At 39.1% G+C, this 24,956-nt stretch overlaps 1 protein-coding gene across 6 annotated transcripts in view; it reads left to right on the plus strand.

Annotated features, from left to right (window-relative positions):
* The window catches only part of LOC104060194 (AGBL carboxypeptidase 4), a 954,436-nt gene that overhangs the window by 490,094 nt on the left and 439,386 nt on the right, over positions 1–24,956 (plus strand). For 4 of the 6 annotated variants that reach the window (XM_054073733.1, XM_054073732.1, XM_054073730.1 and 1 more), the window contains exon 6: positions 9,129–9,168. In XM_054073733.1, coding sequence (XP_053929708.1) covers positions 9,129–9,168 — 40 coding nt within the window. The remainder of the gene's footprint in view (positions 1–9,128; positions 9,169–24,956) is intronic. The other 2 variants (XM_054073734.1, XM_054073731.1) reach the window with 1 other exon arrangement.

Here is a 24,956-nt window from a genome sequence, read left to right on the forward strand (position 1 = left end):
AGAAGGAATTTACTCGTGTTGCATTTTTTCTTCCTTCCATTTGTATTGCTATCCTTATGGTGTGAAACCACAGGAGCCTTGTTTCTTAAAGGTTTATCAAGGATCTGTTTCTTTTGACTGGGCTCAGGTGTATTAGGAAGTGGATCGTATTAGTGCTGTAATTCAGAGCTTTGTTTTCTGGTTAAGTGCTGCCCTGAGCAGAATTCTAATACAGAGCAAAAGCCAAACTGAGCACAAATACATGCTGCTCCCCAAACAAGAAAGTATTTAACTTCTTACAAAGAAGGTCTCTTCTAGTGAAAATTTCTTATGTCTCAGAAAACTTCTCAGGAACTCCCTCAGAGTTCCCAGTGGGGTTTTTTTGTTTGTTTGTTTTTCTCTTTTCACTTTTTTTCCAAAACACTGTTTTCTTTGAACTCATGCTTCTCACCAGCAATGTGCTGGCTGTAATGACATGATGACATTTTGTTAAATTTAGCATTCGTTGACATGGAGAGAGTAGGGCAACTGCTACTAGCTGGTAACCAAACTGCTCAGGTCAAATGTGGATATTGAAATTTAAGTTTCCATTCCAAGAAATATTTAGTTAGCTATATGCAGCAAAAGAAAGTTTGGAAGAAATGATCTGCTTGTCAAAGCACTCGTAGTTGGATGTAAGGAGCTGAAGTTCAGTCCTGAGGTTCAGGTGCAGCAGGGGAGGGATACAAACCTCTGGATTTGTGCTGCTTTACTGGGTGATCACTGGCTCCTACAACTACATGTTTAGTTTTGAAATTGCATATGTTTAGGATTAATCTGTCTTGTCTGTTATCTAAAACAGCCCATAAACAATGGCTAGTTAGTCAATATCCCATTACTGGTATAGGTAGATATGCTTTGTTTCTAATTAAACATTCATTGAACACTGTTGCTTACACCACCAAAATCCCCCTCCCCCAACAAATTGTGGACTTTGGAAGCTCATAATTGCTTTCACTAATGTTGTTCCTCTCCTTTGTAAGACAGGAATTCACAACTGAGAATGACTGGGCAATGCCTAAAGTGATCTGCTTCATGTATAGATCTTGGTTGTTAATGGCACCGTGTGTGGTTATACAGTTTTTCCTGCCATAGTTTACTCTTTTTTTCAAAATAAATAAATTTTGAAGAGAAGAATTAGCTACTGCTGCTTACTACGTACTTTAAGACATAGACTGCTGTTTGTGGCCTTACAGTAATCTCTATAGGCATTGAGTAATTGATGTCACAAGCACAGGATTATAACCACGGCTCTGCAATTTACATAATAATACACCAAACTATGAAAAACTTGCATGGTGGTTTGTTACCAAAACAAACCCTTTAAAATGTTGAGTTAAATTGTAGAATGAGTAGATCCTGAGCCCTTGCTGTGTAAGTACATGTGCTTCATTTAAAACGTGCATATAGCCACAGCCACCTTTTTATTAGTGGAATTACAAAGAGGCTTAATTCAAACCTGGATGTGGGGCCAGTCCATGGAGAATCAGGCCTTATTCTCTTCCTTCATTTCTCACAGACCCAAAGCTTTTGGGGAAGAGCAGAACTAAGCACAGACAAGGTATTGGCTATATCATCCATTCTTTTCTCCCGGTCTTTACTTGGGCAGAAATACCAGCGTTTGTGTGTGTACTCCATACTTTCACATACCTTACATAGGTGGCAGAGTGACTAGAGCACTGACTACTTGTGCATTAATTTGTCTCAGCATTTCAGGCTTGAGTTAACAATGAGGATAGAAGCCTATAAAACTGGGAGCTCTCACTTGCGTTTGACAATTGGGTTCAATAAAGTGATCAGATTTGCTTGCCATGTTTTGTCTTGGGTTAAAAAGAGAATGTTATTAACTAATCAAGAACATCCTTTTACATGCACATCTGAGAAGGTACCCTATGTATGCATAGTACACTTCATCAAATCATAAAGTCGCAATGAATCTACCTTTGTGTTCCTTCATTGAGGTACATAAAGATGCTTGTTATTTTACAGATGCAGACATCAGAGAAGAGGCTTTCTGTCATCATGACTCTCACTGGCAAAGTTAAAGATCAGTTCATTCCAAAGTGCTTTGTTCCTCTTTTCCTTCCTTCCGTAGATAAGATAGTCTTAAGGACTTTTTGTTGTGATTGGAAATATTTATAGCAAATTGATGGGCTTTCTTTTCGGTTCCTAGTGGTTCAGTAAGAATCTGTACGCTATGAGTAAATTATATATGTAGATAAGGCAACCTATAGATAAAGCACCAGTAGGTGTCACTCAAGAATACATGGAACAGACTGTGAATTTGTGTGACCAATAAAACTGAGTGGCCACATTGCAAATGGCCTCTGCTGCACAGCTGCTGAGATTGCTCAGCCTCCCATGGATGTTGCTTTGAGCAGCGATCTGCTTTTGGTAGTAATCTACTCAGCAAGGCGTTGGGGCTGAACCCTCCTTCTACTGCCATAGGAAATACAGAATGTTTGTATACGTGCCCAAAAGATACCTCGCATGGCTTTTCAGTCTTTCCTTAAACTTCATTGTACTAGTGTTCTTTTGAAATAGCTTTTGAGCACGACGGGACTGTAAGAATATTATGCATCTGTTGTGTTCTTGAGACAGTCAAAGGAGGGAGAAGAAAAGGCCTTAGTTAATTGTTTGGCAGTGTTTCTGAAAAATAAGAAAGTACATGTATCATTGGCACTTGCAAACTTTTGGAGAGAAATGAGCTGGTGTCAGATATTAAGTAGAAGAATATGTGAACTGGAAGAATGAATAAAGTAGCTTAATGGTTTGGTGCTGCCTTTCATCATTTGGACTTGTTTTTTTATTCTAAACCAGAATAGAGTTACCAAATATTGCAACGACCAAATGTCTGCAGAGGTCACTGTTAAAATGGTTTAAAATGCTCATTATAGCTCTTAGTGTGAGCGATAACATATCCCAAACCACTTTATAAATGTTCTCCCACATCTATATTTTCAAAAATTGATTCCACAGAGTAGGCAACAGCAGATGCAATTTACTAAAATCCCAGTCAAGTGTCAACAAGCTGACTGGTTCATTTTATCATTACACCAGGAAACCTTAGCAGCTAAGCATAAAGGAAGTAGAAAATGTGAGATCTTGCTTCATTATATGAACAAAAGCCTGTGATTTCAGAATGAAAAGAAAATATTATTGATTGCTACATTTTTTTTTTTTAAAAAAAAACCTTTAAGTCATCAAATTATCCATTTTAACAGGATTTGAATTAGTAGCTTGTCGGGGTCATTACTCTAGAGAGTTCCTCTTTGGAGGTAAGTCTTGCACTCTGAAGGGAAGGAGAATAGAAGTAGCAAAACTTGCATTTGAGAAACTAGACTGATGTGAAATGCTCACTGAGTTATATTTGCTTTTTTTCTAACACCTTCCTTTACCTAAGCCTTCACTAGGAAGTTTTTCTAGATGTTGATTAGTCCTGAATATTTCTTAAACCGTCCAACAACAGGCAACCAAAAGAAGATTTACATTCTTCTAGACAGAAGTGTCTTTTGCATAGGAGCAGAGCACATCAAGGTGCGCAGCTTATCACCTCTCAGGTACCAATGTGAAAGGATGGAACATAGACTTTAACCTCTCCCTTCTCTGCACCTTGTCCCTCCTTCTTCCCTTCTACTGTAAATCCCTGCAGCGCAAAACCAAGGAGGCTTATGGTGGTGCTTGCAGACAGCCTTGTTCTGCCATCCACAGTGTGCCAAGCTGCACTGTTGGGATCTCTTCGATTTTTTTCTGAACTTTGTGGCTCTTTTGTGGTATAATGTTAGAGGATATCTTTTAAAAGCATGGACATTATGGAGTCTGGCTGTAACGAAGACCATAGAAATGTGAAGTTCATCCTTCAATACATACTCAGCTTTATTTTGTGAGAAGATGCGTTGGTTTCAACTACTTTTATGTCAGTACAGTTTTCATAGAAGAGAAGTGCTAATTTAAAGGTTAAAAGGAAAAGGCACAATTAGTAACAACTTGTGGCGAGGCTTCCAGGAAAAAAGAAAAAATAATGCACTTGATTTCAGTTTTAAACCCTCTGAATTGCATAGTAGATTGAATGTGATAGGGAGAAAAACCTGCTCATACCACATTAAAATTAGATGGAAGAAATCAATAGCAGAGACCAGGCCAGTAAAATCCATTTAGGAAGACAAAGTCCTCCTGTGGTCCCAGGGAGTCAATTCCAGCTTTGTATGGGTGGACCGTGGCAGGCGGTGTTGGTGAGGTGGGCAGTCTGCCTTTGGACACAGCTGCAGAAATTACTGCCTGCAGAGTGAAGGAGAGAAATGTGCAAACCCAACAATAGCTTTCTAAAGGTGAAGTTGATCTCAGCTCTGGGCTTAGGAGTTTTATATGGAAACTCAGAGCAAGGCGGACATAGAGGCCAATGCATTCTAGAGAAACCCAAGACAGAGCACACCATCTCCCGGGATATGGGGGCGCAGGACTGCTGATGGAGCCTCCAGTTCGGCAGTCTTATGTGTGTGATTCCTGGGATTCCTGGGTTTCTGGCTGCCACCTCCATCTCTGCTTACCATCTCGGCTGGATGTTATGGTCTTGGACGTGCTGTGCTGGGACAGAAGGCAGGGGTAAGGATGTATTTTGGATGCTGGCAGGAGGAGTGTGGGAGTAGGAAGATGGCTTTATAATTGCTTTTTTTTATCACTCTTTCTGACTGTATTGACTTTATACTTGACACAGCTTTGGCTGGTAAGTGAGGCCCAGATACATTCAGAATTAGATATGACTAGGCTCATTCTTACATGTGAAGAAAATCATCGGTTGCTACAGAAACAGCTCCATATCAGTCTCGTGGGGCATCTTTGCATCTGGCTTTTTTTCCTTCTCTTTTGCTAATCTGAAGATAAGAGTCAAAGCAAGTGCAGCACATCCCACATCTATATAAAAGGTTGGAGGAACTCTGCAGAGAGCAAAATGTGAAAGAACATCTCATAGATAAGCTAAACTAAAATGAACGAGTTAATTTATACTCCTCTGCAATTTTTTTCTAGTTTTGCAACTCTCGCTGAGTTAATTGAGGTGAAAATGAAATGGCACCAGTCAGCAACTTTATTTTAAAGACCACCAATACTAAGGAAGAGAAAGGAGGTACCCAGAAAGGGAGTTGCTAAGAAAAAAAATCAGGAAACGATTCGAGGGGTCGGTTAGAATCTTTGTTGAGAAAATTGCATATTGCAATGAAATAATAACCTAGGTTCACTTTCAAGCAAATTGTTTAACTTGATAAATTAAGGAATTAGTTAAAAATAAGTGTATATTATGGGTGAACAGGGACCATTCTGCACATTTCAGACCAGCTCACCAGTGAGGTTTTTCAGCTGGTTTTCTAAAATGTAATAAATTCTTGATGCTTAGTAGATTAATATTTATTGAGCGAATCAGTGCTTAATTTATTAAAAATTTGCCTTCCTTGTATTTTAATATGATTTATTACTCATCAGTGCTTATTGCATTAATTAAAGATTGTGTTAATTTTGTGGAAGTGTACACAATCTGCTGCAGGTTTGCTGCGGGGCCTGAACACACTGTAGGGACTGTGCCTCTGGGTAGCACCAATGATGGAAAACTTCACGAGGTGGGAAGCTGGTATGAATCACCAATGGCCTCTTCCTGTCTTTGGGTTTTCAAATAGCCAGCAAAGTAAAAATGAGGATGCTGCCCCTTAAGGGTAGGATACGATTATAGCAATGGAGATACTGTGGTGGTACAGGGAATCTTCCTGTTTGCCTCTCATGAACTACAGCTGATGCTGTGGAAATCATTTTAGCGTTTCTCACAGAATGCCTTTCTGTCAAAGCAGTTGAAATCCAGAATTGGTGATTTGGGAAACTGTCACCTCTCACCCGAACAAGGACAATAGTCATCACATTTACGTGCTCAGGATGTAGGTGATTCTTGGGACAGCAGGTTACCTGAAGTTTGGGCTAATCTCAAGCTTCTCTGCAAGGGCAGGTGTTTGAGAAGTGGAAAATTACTAAAGGCAGAACAAAAAAAAAGCCAGACATCTTGTGAGATGAGTCTTTCAAGAAATCTGTCAAAACAGGGAGAGGGTGATCACGCTAGAAGGGGGCAACAGCTGCAATTTGCGTCTTTCAGAACAGAAGGGAAAAGTGAATCTATAAAGCCCCACAGCCATGATACTTCTGATGCAATTATTTTATTAATCTTTGTGACACTTGTAAAGTCTCTCTCTTTAAATTCAAATTCTGCTGATTTTATAGCTACTCATAAGTATGTCTGTATGGTTCTTTTTTTTTTTTAAAAAAAAAAATCCATCTAGTTACTAGATTGCTTGTATCCAGCTGAGCCCTGGAAACGGCAGAGAGATAGCCCCTGAGATCTGAGTGCAGGCTTGTATTTCCAGAAAGTGATTGGATACATAATTGGTGCATTTTTGCATGTTTAAATGCATGATTCTGGAATGCACTTTGATGTTTCCTCCTCTCCAGGGCTTGGGTGAGCATTCACAAACGTCCCTTGCCGAGCTAAATTAGAGAAACCTCTTCAAGGTCTGCTGAAGGTCAGAGCAGAGAGATTTTTTTCTCCCTCAGTGCACTGGTCAGGTAGCAAGCATCACGCTCCAGCCCAGAGCGTCTGGGTGGAGTCAGTGCCAAGAACCTGGTGGCATTTCAAATCCCTTGCAGCAGTTAGGTGTTAGATGCAAAAGATCAGTGCTGCTCCACTTGAAGTCAGAGAAATAACTTCAGCTTAAAGTTCAGCACAACAAAAAGATTTCCTGGATCTTGAGGTAATTTGTTTTTTTCAAGGCCAGATTAAAGGTAGCATCCAAACAGGAAAAAAGTTACGAACTGAACATTTGAATGCTAATAATTTAATTTTACTGCCCATTTTGTTTAGACTATTCTGTATGTTTGTTTTCCTGCAGAATCAAGTTAAGCTATTTTTCTTTTATTTTTTTTTTATTTTTTTTTATTTAATGTTTATTTTCACCCTAGTTAATAGACTGAAGCCTGGACCAGGGGGCCAGCTGGGCTATATGCCTTTCTCTGTATTTCAAATCTCTATATTTTGCAACTTTCTTTGATGCAGGATATTTATATTCCACCTTTTTTTTCCTAGTAGAGACTCTTTCACAGAGTATAGGCTTTGGATATATATTTTCTGCTCTAGCTGTTCATTACATATGCAGCATTTGGAGTTCCAGTTTTGCTGAGGAATGTAAGCAAATCTTTTGGCCTAGTGGGTGTTAAGCCCTGGAATTTCATAGCTTTGTACATATGAATCAGGATTAAGGCACAGAATCTATATAAAGTTAGCTCATTAGGCGATATTTTGTCTTACAACTACCACTGGTGAGGTGGGTCCTTTGCTTGCACTATGGCTTGCTTTATTTTATTGCTCCTGGGGAGAGGAATGTGGGGTGAGAAGACCATAACAGAGCAGTTACAGCATTTCTGAATGGCTCTTGTGGAGGTGACACAAGGCATCAGCAGGGTCTTCTGCTCCCTTTCACAATTACCCTGGCACACCTGGAAAAATGCTTGGCATGAGCTGGCCTTAGTGTTTGATAATAAGGTAAATGTGATCAAGCACACTGCTAAGGTCATACTCAGAATGACTTGTCAGAGTTAAGAGAACACGGAGTACTTATGAAAGCAGACAGGAACAGATTTTCTTACAAATATGATTTGTATTGTATAACAGTTAAGATTCCAAAGGCCAAAAAGGTTTCAGAAAATGTGTTTTTTCAGCACCCTACTTGGCTTCCCAGCAGGCCACAGTCACTGTTGGGCATGCAGCTCAAGTATATTCAGTGGATGGCTTTACTTATAAAGAAATTATGAGTTTGGAAAGGAGTTTCATCAGTTATAATTTCCAAGGAAGAATGTTCATGGTGGAGAATACCAAGTCAATGTTTCCTCCTCAAGGACTTTCAGCTGTCAACCAGGGAATACAGTGAATGCAGTGATGAGAATTAGATTAGAAAAAGATCAATGGGGCTGACAATAAATGAAAGTAACACAGACATTATTGAGTAGATTAGGAGAGAGAAATTAAACTAGACAGTATAATCTTCAATGCCAGCTAGACACACAAGTGTTGCGCAAAGTTAGGGAGAAGAGAATAAGTTGGAAAGTATTCTGAAGAAGAGGCAGTAACAGTCTATCTATGAGATGGGGAAAATTCTGCTAGTGATGGAAAGCTCTCAGCTCATAGAAAGGATGAAAGGGATGATAGTACTCCAGGATCACATGATTTTCTGTTCAGGCCACAGGGAGGAACTAGCAGGGAGGTCACCTAAGGCTGGGAACAGGGAGTAGGCAGCAGTCTCGGCCGCATGTTACAGCGGAAGGGAAACCTCAAATGCACACCACCATCACCAACCCATTGGCAGGATAGCTTCTTCTAGGCAAAACATTTTCCTAATCTTCTTGTAGTACATGTTAGTTTTCCCTGTGAAGCTCTGCAGTCCTTCCAGAAACCATTTTTCTGTTGAAACTTGATTATTTGCCATTATAACTGCCTGTATTTTGCTCTCTGTACAAATATCAGTGATGATCAGGTCCTGCAAGATTTTGGGGTGAGGGATATCTGGTGGTAATGAGATCCACAGGCTGACTGTGTTCAGCATGAAAAGAAAGTTTCCTTTTATCAGTCTTGAGTTTGTGTCAATCCTCTTATACGTCTTTGAAAGGTTCACCCCAAGGCGATATAATTGTGTTTGATCACATACAGGCTATGAGTCAGTGATTGATATGAATAAAGTACTTAGAGTTTCTTGTCTTGGTTCCTTGTCTTCTTCCCTGTGGAATCAGAAATCACTTTTATAAATATATTGATCCATCTGTGCTTCTAGCTATCCATTTTAAGTATATGTTCCAAAAAAGAAATAGTAACACGTTATAAGTACAAATAAAAACATGTTAAAAGGACTGAGCAAGGTTTTTTTTCTTCCTCGCAAAGTGCATGTGAATCCCACCCCAAAGAGTTCCTGTGAGCCATGTAACTTGTAATTAATTCTGCTATAAATGTCAGAACACTTACTTTGCAGGTCTAAGCTGACCCACTAAAATTAGTCCCCTTTTAACGATTCCTTTTATCATTTGTTTTTCAGCAGAAGCGTCGGCTTGACCTCCTGACAATAACCAGCCCTGGTAAGTGAGCTCTGCTGCATGGCTCTCTTCTCTCTTCTTAAAGAGATGGTTGTCTAAATGTGTTTTTTCCCCGTCTCTGACATGCAGAATGAAAAACACTGTTCCCCAGAAAATCTTTCACGTAATAACAAGTGACAGCTATATTGTGCTTGGCAAAGCCCCGGGCAGTTATCCATTCACAGAGTTGCCTCTTCAGACCTTTACTCTATGAATTTGAGTGCTGATATTTCTTTAAGCCTCCTGGGGTTACATTTAGCAGTATGTCTGCAAGGCAGATGCCCTCGAATTCACAATGTGTGTTCAAGTATCACAGAAGTGCAAGTTTGACTTCCCTTGGTGGCAAATGTGAGCAGTTCAGGGACTAAGGAGACGGTGGCCCTCTGTGCTCATGGTGGAAGACAGGAAGTCCAGGCTTAGGTCTGAAGAACCCCAAAGTTGGTCAGAAAATATTTAGGTAAAAGTAAAATGCTCTAAATGATCAGTTTGATAATGACTTCTGTCATTTGCCTATCAAGGAGATAAAATGAAATGTGTCATCCTGGGAAAGCACTGGGCTTTTTGGCATAGAGAATTTCAAAGGTCTCAGCACCGTGATTGAAATGCAGGTTGTTTAAATAGTGCTTCTCTCTGATCTCAGCTCTTAAGGCTGAATGGCTTTTAATTTATTGCTATTTTCTGGCTCGGTTTCTTTCCATTAGCTGGTACAGAAATTTGCTGCTCACCAGCTTCAGATGTACACTGTGCTTGAACGGTGCTTACCTTTTGGTTAACTTTTTCAATTTTGCGGATGTATGTACGTATTAAGCTTTCAGTTTAGCTTTAACAGGGACTAATAAGTCTTGGCTTTAACAGGGAATAACATGTTAGCAAAATGAACAGGTGTTATGGGAAGTGAACAAAACGTGACACACATTTACTGGGATAACAATTTTGCATCAATAATTGTTCTGACACTCTAAATGTGGATATCATCTATGACATAGTTTCTCCTTCACTAACCTTGTTAAAATAACAAGGATTGAAATAAGGAGGAGGAATACTTTGTTGGGACAGATGTTTGAGGCTATTGGCAATTGCATCACATTTTTGTGTGTTCACTTTTCGTGCAGTTTGCAATTATGTTAATGTATGCTCAGGGCACTTGCTGATAAAAGCAACAATACAGTGTGATACAGCCATTGTCACTATTCTGCCTGTAACTTCAAGGACAAACATGGCACATTTTTCATTTATCATATCTTCAGCATTCCCTATTTCTAGAGGAAAAAAGATCTCTGAAGGTCTTAATCGTAGTAAACATTCAGATCTTGGATAAGGGCACCAAAGGCCATAGACATATTTTTTTTTAATGGGAGAAAAACAGAGTTGGGGGCCAGAATAACTTAATATGAGACTTTTCTGTAAAACAGATCTATGATACTTTCCTCATAATTTCAGATACAGTATTCACTGGAACAGTGAAAGTATCGATTAAGTTGAGTTTGTGCAGATGGGATCACATTAAGTAGTTATCACTTCAGATCTCTGAGCTTAATACAGCAATATACTAAATCAACGTAAAAATTAGTTGGAAGGATAAAAATAGCTAAATACTAAACCAGCTTTCAATAACTGCATACATAGACTTACTGCACTGAAAAGGAGGACAAAGCTTTCGATACCATGCATTTTTTCTGGAATACAATGTTTACCCTTTGAAATTTAGCTGGAAATCTACAATAATTGGTTACATAGAGAAAAAAAAGTAGGATTTTTGCCATGATTATATAATTGAGTACCTACAGTTTTGATTTCAGTAAAGGCATTTTCAAATGAAATGCTGGATCAGGTCAAACTTACCTAAGAGCCTAAAGCTGAGATTTCTCCAAAAGGCTGAAAGAGTTAGGCAGTTAATTCCTAGTAGGACTGGAAAATGTCAACCTGTGGATTAAAGGACCTTACAAATACAAAAATAAAATAAAGTAAATCATAGTTTTGAGACCTTTATCTGTCTTAGGAGACCGCAACTTTTAAATATTTCTTTCTTTGAGCTCTAGCTCTAAGACCTGACATCAACTGACTGTTTTTACAAAGTCGTGATATCGTTTATGATGGTTGAGATCAGCCATAACCACTGTTGCTCCTTAATTTACTGATTCAAATTAGGGAGTGGGCTATTTATTTGCAGCTGTTAATCCTCTAGGACTTGTTCCCATTCTCCACCTTGCCGCAGGCAGGCAGCCTTCGTTTGAGGTCACTCAGCCTTATTTATAGTATGAAAGTCCTCTGTGTCTCACAAGCAGTATCAGCCACCAAAGCCTTATTGCTTAATCGTAAGAATAGAAAAAGGACTTCAAAACCAAAGGTGACCTCTGTAATTTGCTTTTCTGTCATGATGAATTTCGTCTTTCTTTTCTATGTGTGTGAAATTCCCAAACCGGTTTTTGTACATTTAGTCAGGAATTGGTTGGTGATCCCATGTAGGTATTACAACAGCTCTTCTCCATGTGCTGCCAAAAAAAAAAGGCCTCAAATTGATCAGCCCGTTAATGAGATTAATTGCAAGGTAAAATAATGCTGTAAATGTCAGTTAAGGGATATTGAGACACAAGTGCCAAAACATTGAAAAGAGACATTGTGTTGTCTCAGAAACCATAACTTTACCTCATGGTAGTCGCATTGTTCCCCACGGCCGTGGCTGTTGCATGATTACCCAGGACATCACCAGTGGGTAGGAAGAAGGGCTTATTCCTTGTGCCATGAACCCCCACCCTGCCCGCACTACACCGAGCCCATGCTGCGAGGGCGACCCTCCACTGCCTCTTATCTTACTCCAGATATCTCCCAAACACTGAGCAGTGCCCATGCAGCTCTGCAAAACCAAACCAAACAGGTGCTTGACTTGAAAGCACATTTCTACGTTAAACTGAAGATGAATAGATCATTAATCTGTAACCTGGACTGAGTACACGCTGGAAAAAAAAAAATAAAAAGAAAAAGAAAGAAATAAAAGAAAAAGGAAAAAATGCAAAGGGTGAGTGAGATTGCAGCTCCAGCTACAGATTTTCATGCAACATACAGAGCTGACCTGTTTTGGCATCCCTAAGAAAACAGCTGCAGAAAGCTCCACGATATGCCTCAAACTGGAGGAAGTCTTTGCTTTGCTGTGGGTCTCCAGAAGCAGCCAGACACAAATGATGCATAAGCTGGGAGTGAGCCAGACTCCCTCACGCTCAAATATATTCCTTTGAAGTAACTGACACCCATGTAAAATGGGGAGGGGAGATCACTGCTCTGCCTTACTGCTGAGTAGCTGGAGGAATGTTAAGTTAAATTTATCAATGCTGTTGCCACACTCCTTTCTTCTCGCCCCCTGACATGTGAGTTACAATTAGACTGTAACGTGCTGTATGGTTCGGGGTGCTGGAGTCAGAGCTGATGTGCGCAGTGGGGTGGGGGAAAGATGTTAAAAATTCATTAGTAGCTGGCAGGGACAAGCTGGCAGGGAGCGGGACATAATGAGGTTTAAGTTTTGGTAATTTAAAGTGTCTTTAAACTTAGTTTTACCTCTGAATTTGATCCAAAACATTTCCTCAACACTTCTTCTTGAATTTGGGTTTTAGAACCGAAACTTCAGGTGGTTTAATTTGGCCTTGCTGCACAAAAGGCCTGTGGGTCTGCCCTTAATTTCTATGTGATCATGTTCTCGCAGTGTTCTGAACGTGCACATACAACCACATCACATTTTGTGGTAACCACTCAGAAGTTGCAAATAAGACATCCCTGTTTCCATAGCTTTTCCATGGAGACAAAGCTTTTTGCACCTCCTGTGTTTACGATAATAATACAGCTTTCCAATTTCTCTTCTCAGTGAGGTAAGTTCGTCTCCCACTGAAGTATTTTTTTAATTATTGATGCCATAAATGGAAGTGTGTTGGAAACTATTGGCTTTGAAAATAGCTAACATGTGATATTATCCAAGAAGCGTCAGGAAAATTCTTTTGAAATTCCCTTTGATTCAGCCATCCTCAGGGCTTTATCGTTTTCTACCAGTCTCTCTACTGCCAATTTAAAATAACATTCTCTTGAAATCAGTGCAATGTCAGGAGAAATTCATCAGCACCATAGGTGCATGTTTCCCAGATGTATATAAACCTACTACATTTGGCAGCAGTAAATTGATTGCATTTAAAAAACCTAGGGTATTTGAACATTCCATAGTGTGTAGCTTGGCTACAGCATGGCATATGAAGTATTTTAAGTTTCTTTAACTCTGTTTTAGGTGAAATAAAGTAAGAACTGACTGTATAATTCCTTCCTGTTCATTTACTCAGATTTTCCTCTGACCACGTTAAAGGTTTACATGCAGGGACTAAGATATTCCTGATCTCTCTGGTGCAGCATTGAGGTTTGATCAGATATGTTAATGCCTTTGTGTGTGCTTTCCCCTACTATTCAAGCTCTCACAATTTTAAATGGGGGAAAAAGCCTTGATTTTGAAAGTATTTATCAGACTCATCTATGTGGTGAAATATTCTTCCCCCTTTAATATCATCAGTGCTGCATGCTCTAAAAATGTCTCCATTTCATTAATTTGTGATCTGCTGCTATAGTGAATCCTTTAAGGTGGCTTTAGTTTCTGCCATACATATTTTACTGCTTTAAATTATAGATATAGGACTGTTGCCTAGTTAATTTCCTCTGGTTAGGAAAATATATTTTTACTCTCCTGGCATAGCATAAAGTAATATCTGGGATATGCTGTATTTTTTAGCTGATTAAGTTATGCATTTCTTCATATTATGGCTTATGAGACCTCAAGTAAAACTACATAAAGGAAGAAGTTTTATAGTGTATTTGAAAGTTTCATTTAACTATAAATTCCACCGCTAAGCCCCCTTACAAGACTTTTCCATTACCTTCCTGGATAGTCTGGCTATCTACCTCTTTCTAATTGAAGCATGAAAATAATATGAACTCAAAGTCATGAAGCTATAAGACAAGTATTAGTAAAAATGATGCAAAGTAATAAAATGTGACACAAAGTTGGTTTGCTGCTAAAACTCAAGTACTATTTTTGCTAGTCTTTATTAATTAATAGTACATTGATTTTGGTCTAAGTATGTGTCAAGGGATAGCATCTGAGTTTTTAAACAACCTAATGTAATTACTGTCTGTGTTTGTTACTAAAGCTTCACATGCTGTTTTATTTGGAAAGGCGGTGAGGAAAAGAAATTACTTATCTTTCCAGTAATAATTGAATCTTTTAACGCTCACTGATGGACGGGAGTGGGACTGTTTCTCATATCACTAAAACTCTGGTTGCTAATCCACTCATCTGTCCATAGTTTGGGTGGGCAACATCTCATTGCTCAACAAGTCAATAGACATCAAATTTTTTGTTTGAAAACACAATAGAAAAATTTCTCTGCAATAATAAAATATATATTAAGTGAGATTCCTGGGTTGCCAGTTGTAGCTGAACCCTAAAACTCCAGGAAGAAATTTGTTCCAGACTTGATGAAACTTTAGCAATGTGATGGACTAGCGGAGAAAAAAATGTGGGCTTTTTTTTTTTTTTTTGTACCATTAGGTTGGTTTCAGCTTTCCAGAGACTAATTAGGAAATTTGACTGTATCCAATTCTTCATCTTCACTGTGTCTGAAGAGCTCTAAGAATTTCCATTTGCTGCGATAAGGAAAAGTAATATTGTTGCTTGTAATTACTTACTCGTGCAGATCAGTACCTTCCTAATTCTTACTTATACCTCTCCATGTGCCAGAATAATGACTGCAGAGATGCTACATACGCACTGAATGATGTTGCTGTGACCACTGTCTTTTTCCTGCATGGACAGTTTTCACTCTCAACATGTCTCAAGAGAATAAGTCCACCTGTCCCCTGACCTATCCCTATCTGTCTCCCCAAACACCATCTATATCCACCTCAAATACCACAGTTTTGAGATCTGTTGAAATGATACTTTTTATCCAATAATGAAACTGGAATATTTTTTCCACTTAGTTGCAAAATATTTACTTTTAGTAAGACAGTTTTATCCCCACCTTTGCATTTTAGGAAAAATGACCTTTTTTGGATACATGTAGAATACGTGATATTTACGAAGTCAAAATAAGACTGCAGAGAAGATATCCTAAAGGCTAATCCATTACATTTGAAGGAAAATATCAAGCTTTTCCACAATACCTTATTATTATTATGGGTCACCATGATGTTTCCACGCACCTTGGCATGTCCCTTTAATTGGATCCTTACGTAGGAAGGTCCAGCATAGTTGCATTGAAAGCTGACATTTCTAACTAACTGACCTTTTCAGGCCCAGTGATACTCCTATAATGATTATCTTCTAGCATTGTTTGGACACAATACCACATACTTCACAGCACATAAAGAATATGTTCTTTGAGAACTATTCAAAATGCCCAATCTCAAGTTAGCAAAATGAGAAAATTGGGTGCAAACATTCATCAGAGTGTTATTGTGCAGGTATCGATTTGAATGCCCTTTCATTTCTCTGGGAAAAAGTGTTGTATTCTGGAGCTCTAAATTAACTTCTGTTCTGTTTTTTTTTTTCCCCAGTAAGTATAAAAAGGTCAAATTCATTCATAAGGCTGAATAGATTTGCAGGATATAAGCAATAAGATAGCAATCAACCTTCAAATAACCTTTAGAGAGACAGTATCTTTTCTTATGAACAGTAATTGATCTGCTCATTAAGTCACTGCATACTCTTTGGGGCTCACCTAGGCAAAAATGTATAAGACCCGTGACAAAAAGATGTCAGTTAGCACAAAACAGGAATAAATCCTCACACGGGAATATAAATATTTTACAGGTCGGTGGGGGTGTAAAGTCGATGAAAGATTTGACATTGTGATGTGAATTCTTTGATTTGACTGTTGCAAGGCTGAGCGAAAATGACATAGAAAAGACCTTGAAGTGTGAATTTGGTATTAGTGAGGATAACCATGATACCATGTTTATACATGCCTGAAACTTGAATACATCTTCAACTTCCCTTATGAACCTAGTGGCTACAGAGGGAGGGTGATCGGTGATCGTTGCAGTTTGCCTCCGGTGGGTGCACGTGCAGGTGAACTTCTGCAAGGGGTCCTGCTGCACGTTGCATCTGGCTTGACACCCTTTATTGCAGTTCCTCCTTTAAGAAAAGCCAGATTGTCAAGTAATGGCTTGCTTTGCACCACGAGCGCTTTTTGGATGTATGGAGGCTAATCATCTGTGTCTATGCAGAGAGAAAACCTGTATCTACCTTGTTGCAGTGCTAATTCCCTGGCTGCAGCCTGCTGTAACCTTCACACAGTCCTGGGCTGTGTCTCTGCAGCTCCTCTTGTGTAAGCGAGAGCGGTTCAAGGGCTGCTGGAAATTTTTTCAAGGAAACAATATTTAGCTAGAGACTTGCTTCAAGACCTGGGACTGTCGATTTAAGATACCAATCGCAAGATTAGTGTTCTGTGTCCGCATTTCTTTTCTGCATATAAGTCCATGTTCTGTTTTTTTATTATTTTTATGAATTGCACATAACGCTGAGAACTACGTGTGCATAATTGATTACAAGGAGTTGTCTTGGTTTTTATCTTTGATCAGAATTTTCAGAAGCAGCAAGTATCCCAGGTGACAAGGCTTTTTATGCTGTAAATGTTTGCACATAATGCTTTCTGGTTTACTTCACAGTGTGCAGAATGAGCATCTGGCTCATTCAGAGACGGTGAAAATGAGCAATTCTCTGCACAGGTGTATTGTGCTCCTTCTCTTCTTGTCCAATCTTGAGATAATCTCTTTTTTTTCTTCCAAAAAAACCCACCCTTTCTTGAGTATCAGATATTTTAGAGACAATTGAAAGCTTTCTTCCTTTTTATTGAAATCTTAATTTGCAAGGGCATCTGTATGGAAATAGTCTCTTCACTTATGAGTATTTTTTTGTTTGTTTAACTCTTTGCTGAGTGACCTGAACAAGATTTAGAGAAAATCAGCGTATGAAATATCTAGAAGACAGCAGAGGATTATATTGACACTACAAAATGGAGTACAGTGCAGAAATGCATGAGCTGACAGAGAGCTGAATAGCAGAGCTGTGTGGTTTGCAGCAGACTCACTAGTGTGGGTCCAGATGTTGACAAGCATGTTACCTGCATGCTACGCCTGAGATAAGTAAGCCTCAACCCTTTTTTTTTTTCCTGGCTTTGGAGTGCTGTCATTCCAATGCTGCTAAATTGCACCTGGACTTGAATCCCCAAACCTTTGCTTATGACTTTATTTATTTTTTTTTAACCTAGCTGGGCACATACAGCTTCATTTCTGTTTTAATAGCATCCATGTATCCCAGTCCACAAGGATGTCATTGTGCTGGATGCACACAGTGTGACACCAAGCTGCTCCCGAATAGTTGCAAACTTAAATAGATAATGCAAAGGGCAGTGGGCAGGAAACAAGAGAAAAAGGAATATAAAAAATAAAAGATTATTTTAATAGAATTGCATTTTATTTTTGAGAAGCAGCCCGTTGCTGTTTGTCTTCTTCTAGACTCCTGTGCCTCTTTGCTATCCCTTTCCCCAGTCTTTGACGTCACGGAAAATGACAAAACAGCGATGATTACAATGGCTGGGGCTGAGGAAGAAGGGAGCTGGAACCACACAAAAGACTATTCCCTAGCTCATTTGTTTCTAAGAATTGCCAGTGGGCTCATTTTTTTGGTATGCAGAACATTTTCTGTTAAAGCAGTCTGCCAAGGTCACCAGGAAACCCACAATAAAGCATAACCTAGAGCCTTTATCATTATTTTGAGCTTGTACCTTGAAGGCACAAAGGAATTTTTAGGAGAGATTTGAATGGGGAAGGTATGATGGTTTTGTGAATTCAGACACGATGTGCAGGATAAGCTGTGATGGAAAAGTGACTTGTTCATCACACAGCTCAGTGCAGAATTGGAGGGAGTTATCTGAGATGCTGCTAAATGAGATAATGTGATTATTGTTAGGCAGTAGTATCACTGCAGTGTCCTTAAAAAGCAGGTTAAAGGAAGGTGAAATACTGTTTTAACACCACTGTCTGCTTCTGATGTTGCAGCTAGCTGTGGTATCTGTACAAGACGCTGCACTGGACCTTGTAGATGCTGTGAGTGTCAGGACGGAGAGTGCTGGCAGATGAGAAAGGCACAGGAGAGGAAGGAACACAAGGCAGCATGAGATAAGGTCTGCAGTGAGGCCTGGAGAGGTCAACATAAACCATAAAGTCATATTTGCTGGGCTATATGATTCAAAATGAAAATAAGTGTGTTTGAAATATCTGGGAGACAGCAAACGATTATATTATTCTTGATGTTTTTATTATATTACCTGCCCTGTTACACAGCTGCATCCATTGCACTTATCCTCTAGGGACTATCAGAAAGAAGAATTATCTGTAGACACTATGATTTTCCTATCCATTCTTTGTGTAGCCTCAGAACGTTGCTAAATTCTGCCATGCTGCCACCGTCCCCTGTGCTAAAGCCCCCTGATTTTCATTCCTCTGAGGGACGGTGAGGATGCGGGACTCATGACTGGATGTAAAAGGAATCCCCATCTAGTCACTTAGATCTGCTGCAAATTTGCTTTGGGATCTGATTCAGAGCACTTACATTGCCTTTTACTTGGACCAAACCCCTAATCATTGCCAAAGATTTGACAAACCTGACACCGGGAGCAATTTCATACACTGCATCAGTGTGTGATCCTGAACCAAACCTCCACTCCAGCAGATGGACTTGAATTTTGTTATTCAAGCATAGAATTGCAGAATTGTTTAGATTGGAAAAGACCTTCAAGATTGAGTCCAGCCATAAAATTCACACTGCCAAGTCCCTAAGTGCCACATTCGCGTATCTTTTAAATCCCTCTTGGGATGGCAACTCTACTGCTTTCCTGGGCAGCCTGTTCCAATGCCTGACAATCCTTTCTGTGAAGTAATATTTCCTCATATCCAGTCTAAACTTCCCCTGGCACAACTTGCAGCCATTTCCTCTCACCCTGGTGCTTGTTACTTGGGAGAGGAGACTGACATCCACCTCATTCAAACTTCCTTTCAGGGAGCTGCAGAGAGGAATGAGGTTGCCCCTTAGCCTTCTCCTCTCCAGTCTAAATAGCCACAGTTCCCGCAGCCACTCCTCATAAGACTTGTGCTCTAGACCCTTCTGCAGCTCCGTTGCTCTTCCCTGCATGCACTGCATCACCTCAATGTCCCTCCTGTAATGAAGGGCCCAAAATAGCTTTCTACATACTAGAAACATTTGCTAAATAGTCTAGTTTGAGTACGCGGGACAGCTGCTTTGGGTTGAGGGCTGGACCACCACCTATAGCATGGCCAAGCAAGATGTTCCCATACCTCTGTCCCCTGGCACCTAGACACTGGTGGTCACCTCTTCTGCACCATTGACTTTCACACTGGCTACGTGGACATTTGTGGCACCTCAACGAATGCCCTCAAGGCAGGAGCCATGGTGCTGTGTGTGTTTGTACCTAGCACGAATAGAGATGCTGTATAATAGTGCTGCTGCTAATAAATATAAACCGTATAGATGTCAGGTTGCCCTGAGAATGTATTCTTCCCACAAACCAGGCGGCTCTACTGTGGTGTTCAGGAATTAACTGCAGGAGTATTACTCTCTTAAGGCTTTGTGTTATAGTTCTGTTTTCTTCACCTTTAACCCCACAATGGATTATGACCATACTTTCTCTTATAACTAAATGCTCTTCTGTCCTTTGACAAAACAGATTTGTGTCTTTTCATAGCTTTCTGTAGAGGGCTAATAATACATGGGAAAGCTTTACTGCCCACAGGAGACTTTGCTTGGCCGTAATAATAAGAAATGCTGTTGAAAAGTCATGATCAATGTTAATTCAGTTATTTTTCATTTTCTTTTTTTTTATAATGAAATCTTCTACTTTGTGCATTCTATCCAGTGCTACCCCATGAATTGCTGGTTGGAAAGAGGGGTCATTGGTTATAAAAATGAGTTCTTGTTGTTTGCCCTCACACAAAAATAACTGCAATATTTTGAAATGATGAATTTAAGGGAGAAAAAAAATGGAATCTTGGATGTACAAAAGATGTAAATATTGTTTTTCAGGTTTTATGGTTCCCAGATGCCTCCTCTAATTGCACAGCTAACCCTGAGTTTATTAAGTTATTTGCCAGAGTCAAACTCATTTGTAAACATGTCAGAATAAAAACTAAATTTAAAAACCCAAAACCTTTGGATTAGAATTCTGGAGTGATAAACAAACTAATTTAGAATGTATTTGCATGTAATTTACATGTGCCAAAATAGGATTGCATGTGGTTTGTAAATACAGGTCTTGAATCTATTTAACATTACAGAACAGCGCAGAAGAAATTAATTGAGCTTTAAAAAAAGGTTAAAATAATAAAAAGATGGCTTAAAATCACCCATGTTCGAATGCGATTCAATGTGCAGAAACTGGTGAGGAGAGATAAGCACGCAGAGAAAGCTGTAAATTCTAGCAGCAACATCTGTAGTAGTTAGAATACTATGTTTTATAGCAATCCCTTACCTCCCCCCATGGACATTACTATGGCATGCATTATATTTATTATTCACTTTCTGCAAGAGATGTTTTCCTAGCACAGCCTTAAAAATAGGTTCAGTTTTCTTTCTTTTAATGTTCAAACTTGTTCAGAGATAATGCTATCAGCTTCCATTTGAAGCGTCTTGGCCAGTTTGTCTTGTACACTTTGGCACAAGATAACATTTTGTAGTTACCCCGATTATTACAGTGGTACCAAAGGATCAATCAACAGGTAAATCCTCTACTTTTCTAGGTATAGCCTCCAACAAGAGAAGACCTGTTGGTCACTGGTGTCTGTGAATGTTCCAACAAGGAACAGACATAGACAAGACAACTTTAGAGAGGGAGGAGAAGGTCATGCAAGCCAGTGAGCAGTGTTGGTGGTGGAACTTGTAGAGTGATGCTGAAGGGAGAGGACACTGAGGGAGGGAAAGCCTTGGAGCAGCAACCACATGGAGTTGGCAAGGTGTTGTCAGGAGCATTGCAGGTGCTCGGGGTGCAAGAAGATTCACGTGCTGGTTATTTCTTTTGTTGCACCTGCCAGAAGGAGGCTTTGACGGAATCCTCCACATTTTTTCCACCCAAAATACTATTATACGTCAAGACGCAGGATGGAGGGGTACCATCTATCTATGCCTGCTGCTTCAGAAGTATGCAGGACAGAGAGAAACGTGCTCTGTGGAGATCTGTGGTAGAAAGAGTCACATCAGCCATTATAGGTAGTAGTTCTTGCTTTGGCTATTCTGCTTTGGCCCCTGCTGTCAACGCTGAGTTGTATTTTCGGCCTTGGGATTAAAGCAGCCATAGTTTTGAGGGAAGAGGAAATGCTCTTTGGATAATAAGGGATTTAGTAAATCCAAATATAAGGACTGAACTTAGTATTACTAAAATTCATTGCCGGAGTTAAGGGGCAAAGGACGCTTTATTTACTTTAAAAAAAATGTAATGCATGGGTTTAGGTTTTTCTTCAATACCAAGGAATATCCCTTTGTACATTCATAGTCTAGCAGCCAGGAGTTTAAAAATGGCAGCAAAGTGGTTCTGCAATACTTGATGACAGGAAGGGTCTATTGAGCTGCATTGGTGTCGAATCTCACTTATTTTCAGACTTCGCTGAGAATAAGTAGAGATGCAAGGACTTCCCTTTTGACTCCTGTAATATTTTTCTACGCTGCCTTCATTTCATACATTTTCTTTACTTTTTAGACAAGGAGTAAAAAAAAAAATAGGAGTGGAGGGGGCAAAATCAAGCTTTTGGGGATAGGAGACAGAGTTTGGTTGTGTACTTGCTACTCAGCATTTGGCTGGAGTATCATGGAAGAATAAGGAGGACCAGATGTCAGGAACCTTTCCACAGTTTTTTCATATCATACTGCTTGTCTTTCAATATGCACATAAACGTGTCTAAATATTTTCTTGAACTTCTTATTATTTAATCTCTAGAAGAAATTAATTGTAGCTTTAAACAAAAAAAAAGTTTTATTTACCATTTGGCTATAAGCCATTTTGTATATCTGCTTTAAATGTTAATTATAAAGTAGGGTATAATCTAGTTTCTTTAGCTCTTTGTTTCTTCCAAAGAAGGCAGCTGGATGAAGCAAGAAAGGTGCATCATAATACTGATGATAAATTAGCCTCTTATCTCAGGAAAAGACAGCTTCTCAACACCAAGGTTGAGAAATAACAGGGGCTGGAGTGGAGGAGCCTCCCGGCTTCTGTCCACTTTGTGTTTGCTACATAGCGTCAGTCTACTAAGATGGCTTTTATAATTAAGTCATTGGTAGTAGTGAAGCATCATTGGCATAACCTTTTTCCTATCAGGGTTATTGTTGCTGGTGAATGGACTTAGTGGGAGGTTGGTGGTAGGTTAAGTGTTTTCTAAGTTGCATTGGAAATTGTGGAGTTAGAAAAACAATAGGAGGTGATATTAAAAAAAAAAAATCAGCAAGTAATAAAAAGCTTTTCTACCTATGCCAAATGAAGCAAAACCCTTTTATGAAGATCAGTGAAGCTGCAGCAGAAGTACAGCTTGCAAAATCTGCTGACTGAACTTGCTGTTGGAGGCAGAGGGTTGGAAGGGCTATATATCTTTTTACAAATGAATGACTTCTTAACAGAAAATATATCATGGCTACCTTTATCAACTGAGTCCTGAAGATGAAATGTGAGGCTGGCAATTAGCACCAATGACCAGCTCTGAAAACAGGAGTTTCTCTCATTTAGTTTATTTATATTTTTGTACAAATATTTACGTATTTTATCTCTTATTTATTACAAACTTTATCACTATTTTCAACAGCAAAGGAGGCACTTTGGATTAAAATTTTATATATTTATGTGTTTATCTCTTTCTTTGTTTGCCAAGTTAAATGTAAAAACGAGCCCTTGTCTATATTAACATCATCTATATGGACTTATCTATATTAACAGTTGAAAAGCTGGGTATTAAATTGCATAGCTCATCAGTTTAGCTTCAAACCTTACCCAGCAAAGAGATGAATGACTTTGGAAATCTGCAGTGTGTTCCTCAAACTTTAAATGATACCGTTGTGTTGCCTGATGCAGCTTAGTGGTTCGCAGATCAATGGCTGATAAAGCTGGAACATTTTCTCCTGTATTTTATCTTTGTCCGCTGTTCATAGATGATCAGTTCCAGACAGAAACACAGTGCCTGTGCTGATATTACCTCCAGAAAGTTCCCTCAGTGGAGCACAGACACCCAGTTCAGTTCAGATGTGCATGAAAATGCTATAGAGTTAGATTGCAGATATGTTTGTAATACTGCCAATAATATACCCTAATTTCTTTTCCTGTAACCCAACCTGTCATGTGCTGTTCTGACATTGCTAAGAACCATGGAGAATACAGACATGTTTGAAGTTCTGTTCTCTCCAGGGCTTGGGCAGGCAGCTGGTCCATTTGGGATCCAGAGCCAGAATTCTCCCATGCTCCTGATTTCCTTAAGATGTAGCTGGCAAGAATGATGTTAGGCTGTAATAGACTTACCTTGGTTGATGAAATCCATGAAGCAAGTCACTGCTTCCAGGATCATATTTCACTATATAGAAACTAAAAGCTCCTTAAGATTAATAGGTGCACTGACCCAAATTTCTGTGTAGTAGTATTGACCCAGCTTTTACCTCTCAAGAATGGCAACTTGGAGTCATTGCAAATGTCTGCAAACAGATTATTTGAGAATGTTGGGGAAACTAGAGGAGAAATCAGATGTAACAATACAATCCTCTCAAAATAGGCGGCAGAGCTAGCAAAAGTACCATGAAAGACAGTGAAAATGATTAGTAAAATGGCTTCCATCAGAAAAGAAATCACGTAGAAATGAGATCTTTCTGTAGATCTGCCAATAGTGTAAATGGAACTTGAACTGCGTGTCTAAAGTTCATGGGGTTTTTTTTAAAGTTATAAAATGCTGTAGCCACTGCTGCATAACTGTATTTTTAAGCACATGATGAGGGATAAATACAGCAATAAATACAAGTTGCTACTGGTGAAGGGAAGATTATTGCAACCTGTACTATGTGTTCCATAAGGACTAAATTCTCACAGCTGTAGAAATTTCTTAGCAAATATTTTAACATAAAATGTACTTTTTCCTTCATTTATTTTTTCTTTTAAAAGATGTATTAATTGCTTATCTCCATAACCACATGCCTTGACATGAAAGAAAACAATTTTCATTAAAAGTTGATACTGGTTCAGTGAAGACAGTGTTCAAAGTAAAACTGAAGTATTTATCCTTAATGGAAATAGGGTATGTATATAACTATCAAGTATATATAGAAGAAGGGAAAATATAGAAGAAAAAAAAACCCAAAAAACAAAAGGCGTGAAGGAAAAGTCCATGTGAGCAAAATTGAAAGTTCCAGTTTTAGTATATTTGGTAAAATCTCTTTTATTCTAGAGTAAAATTCAACAGGTTTTAGCTCGTAATGATGATGCAGAAAAGGCAGTTGTGTTAAGTTAGACTTTCTTTTTTGTTTCTGTCACCTTAGGATTGAATGCTTTCAAGTCCACCAATAATTGAAAAGGATGTTGTTCTCATATCTGTCAGGGATAGACACTTAAGTCAGCAGGCTGGGACAGACATTACTTGTACAGGAGTCCTAGGAGTTCTGGGATCACTTTGGATGCAGGCATTGCTAATGAAGGTATTTTAGAACATGGGTGGAGGGGGGCATTTTCTTG

This window comes from Cuculus canorus, chromosome 8, assembly GCF_017976375.1.
Source record: "Cuculus canorus isolate bCucCan1 chromosome 8, bCucCan1.pri, whole genome shotgun sequence".
Taxonomy (NCBI): Eukaryota; Metazoa; Chordata; class Aves; order Cuculiformes; family Cuculidae; genus Cuculus; species Cuculus canorus.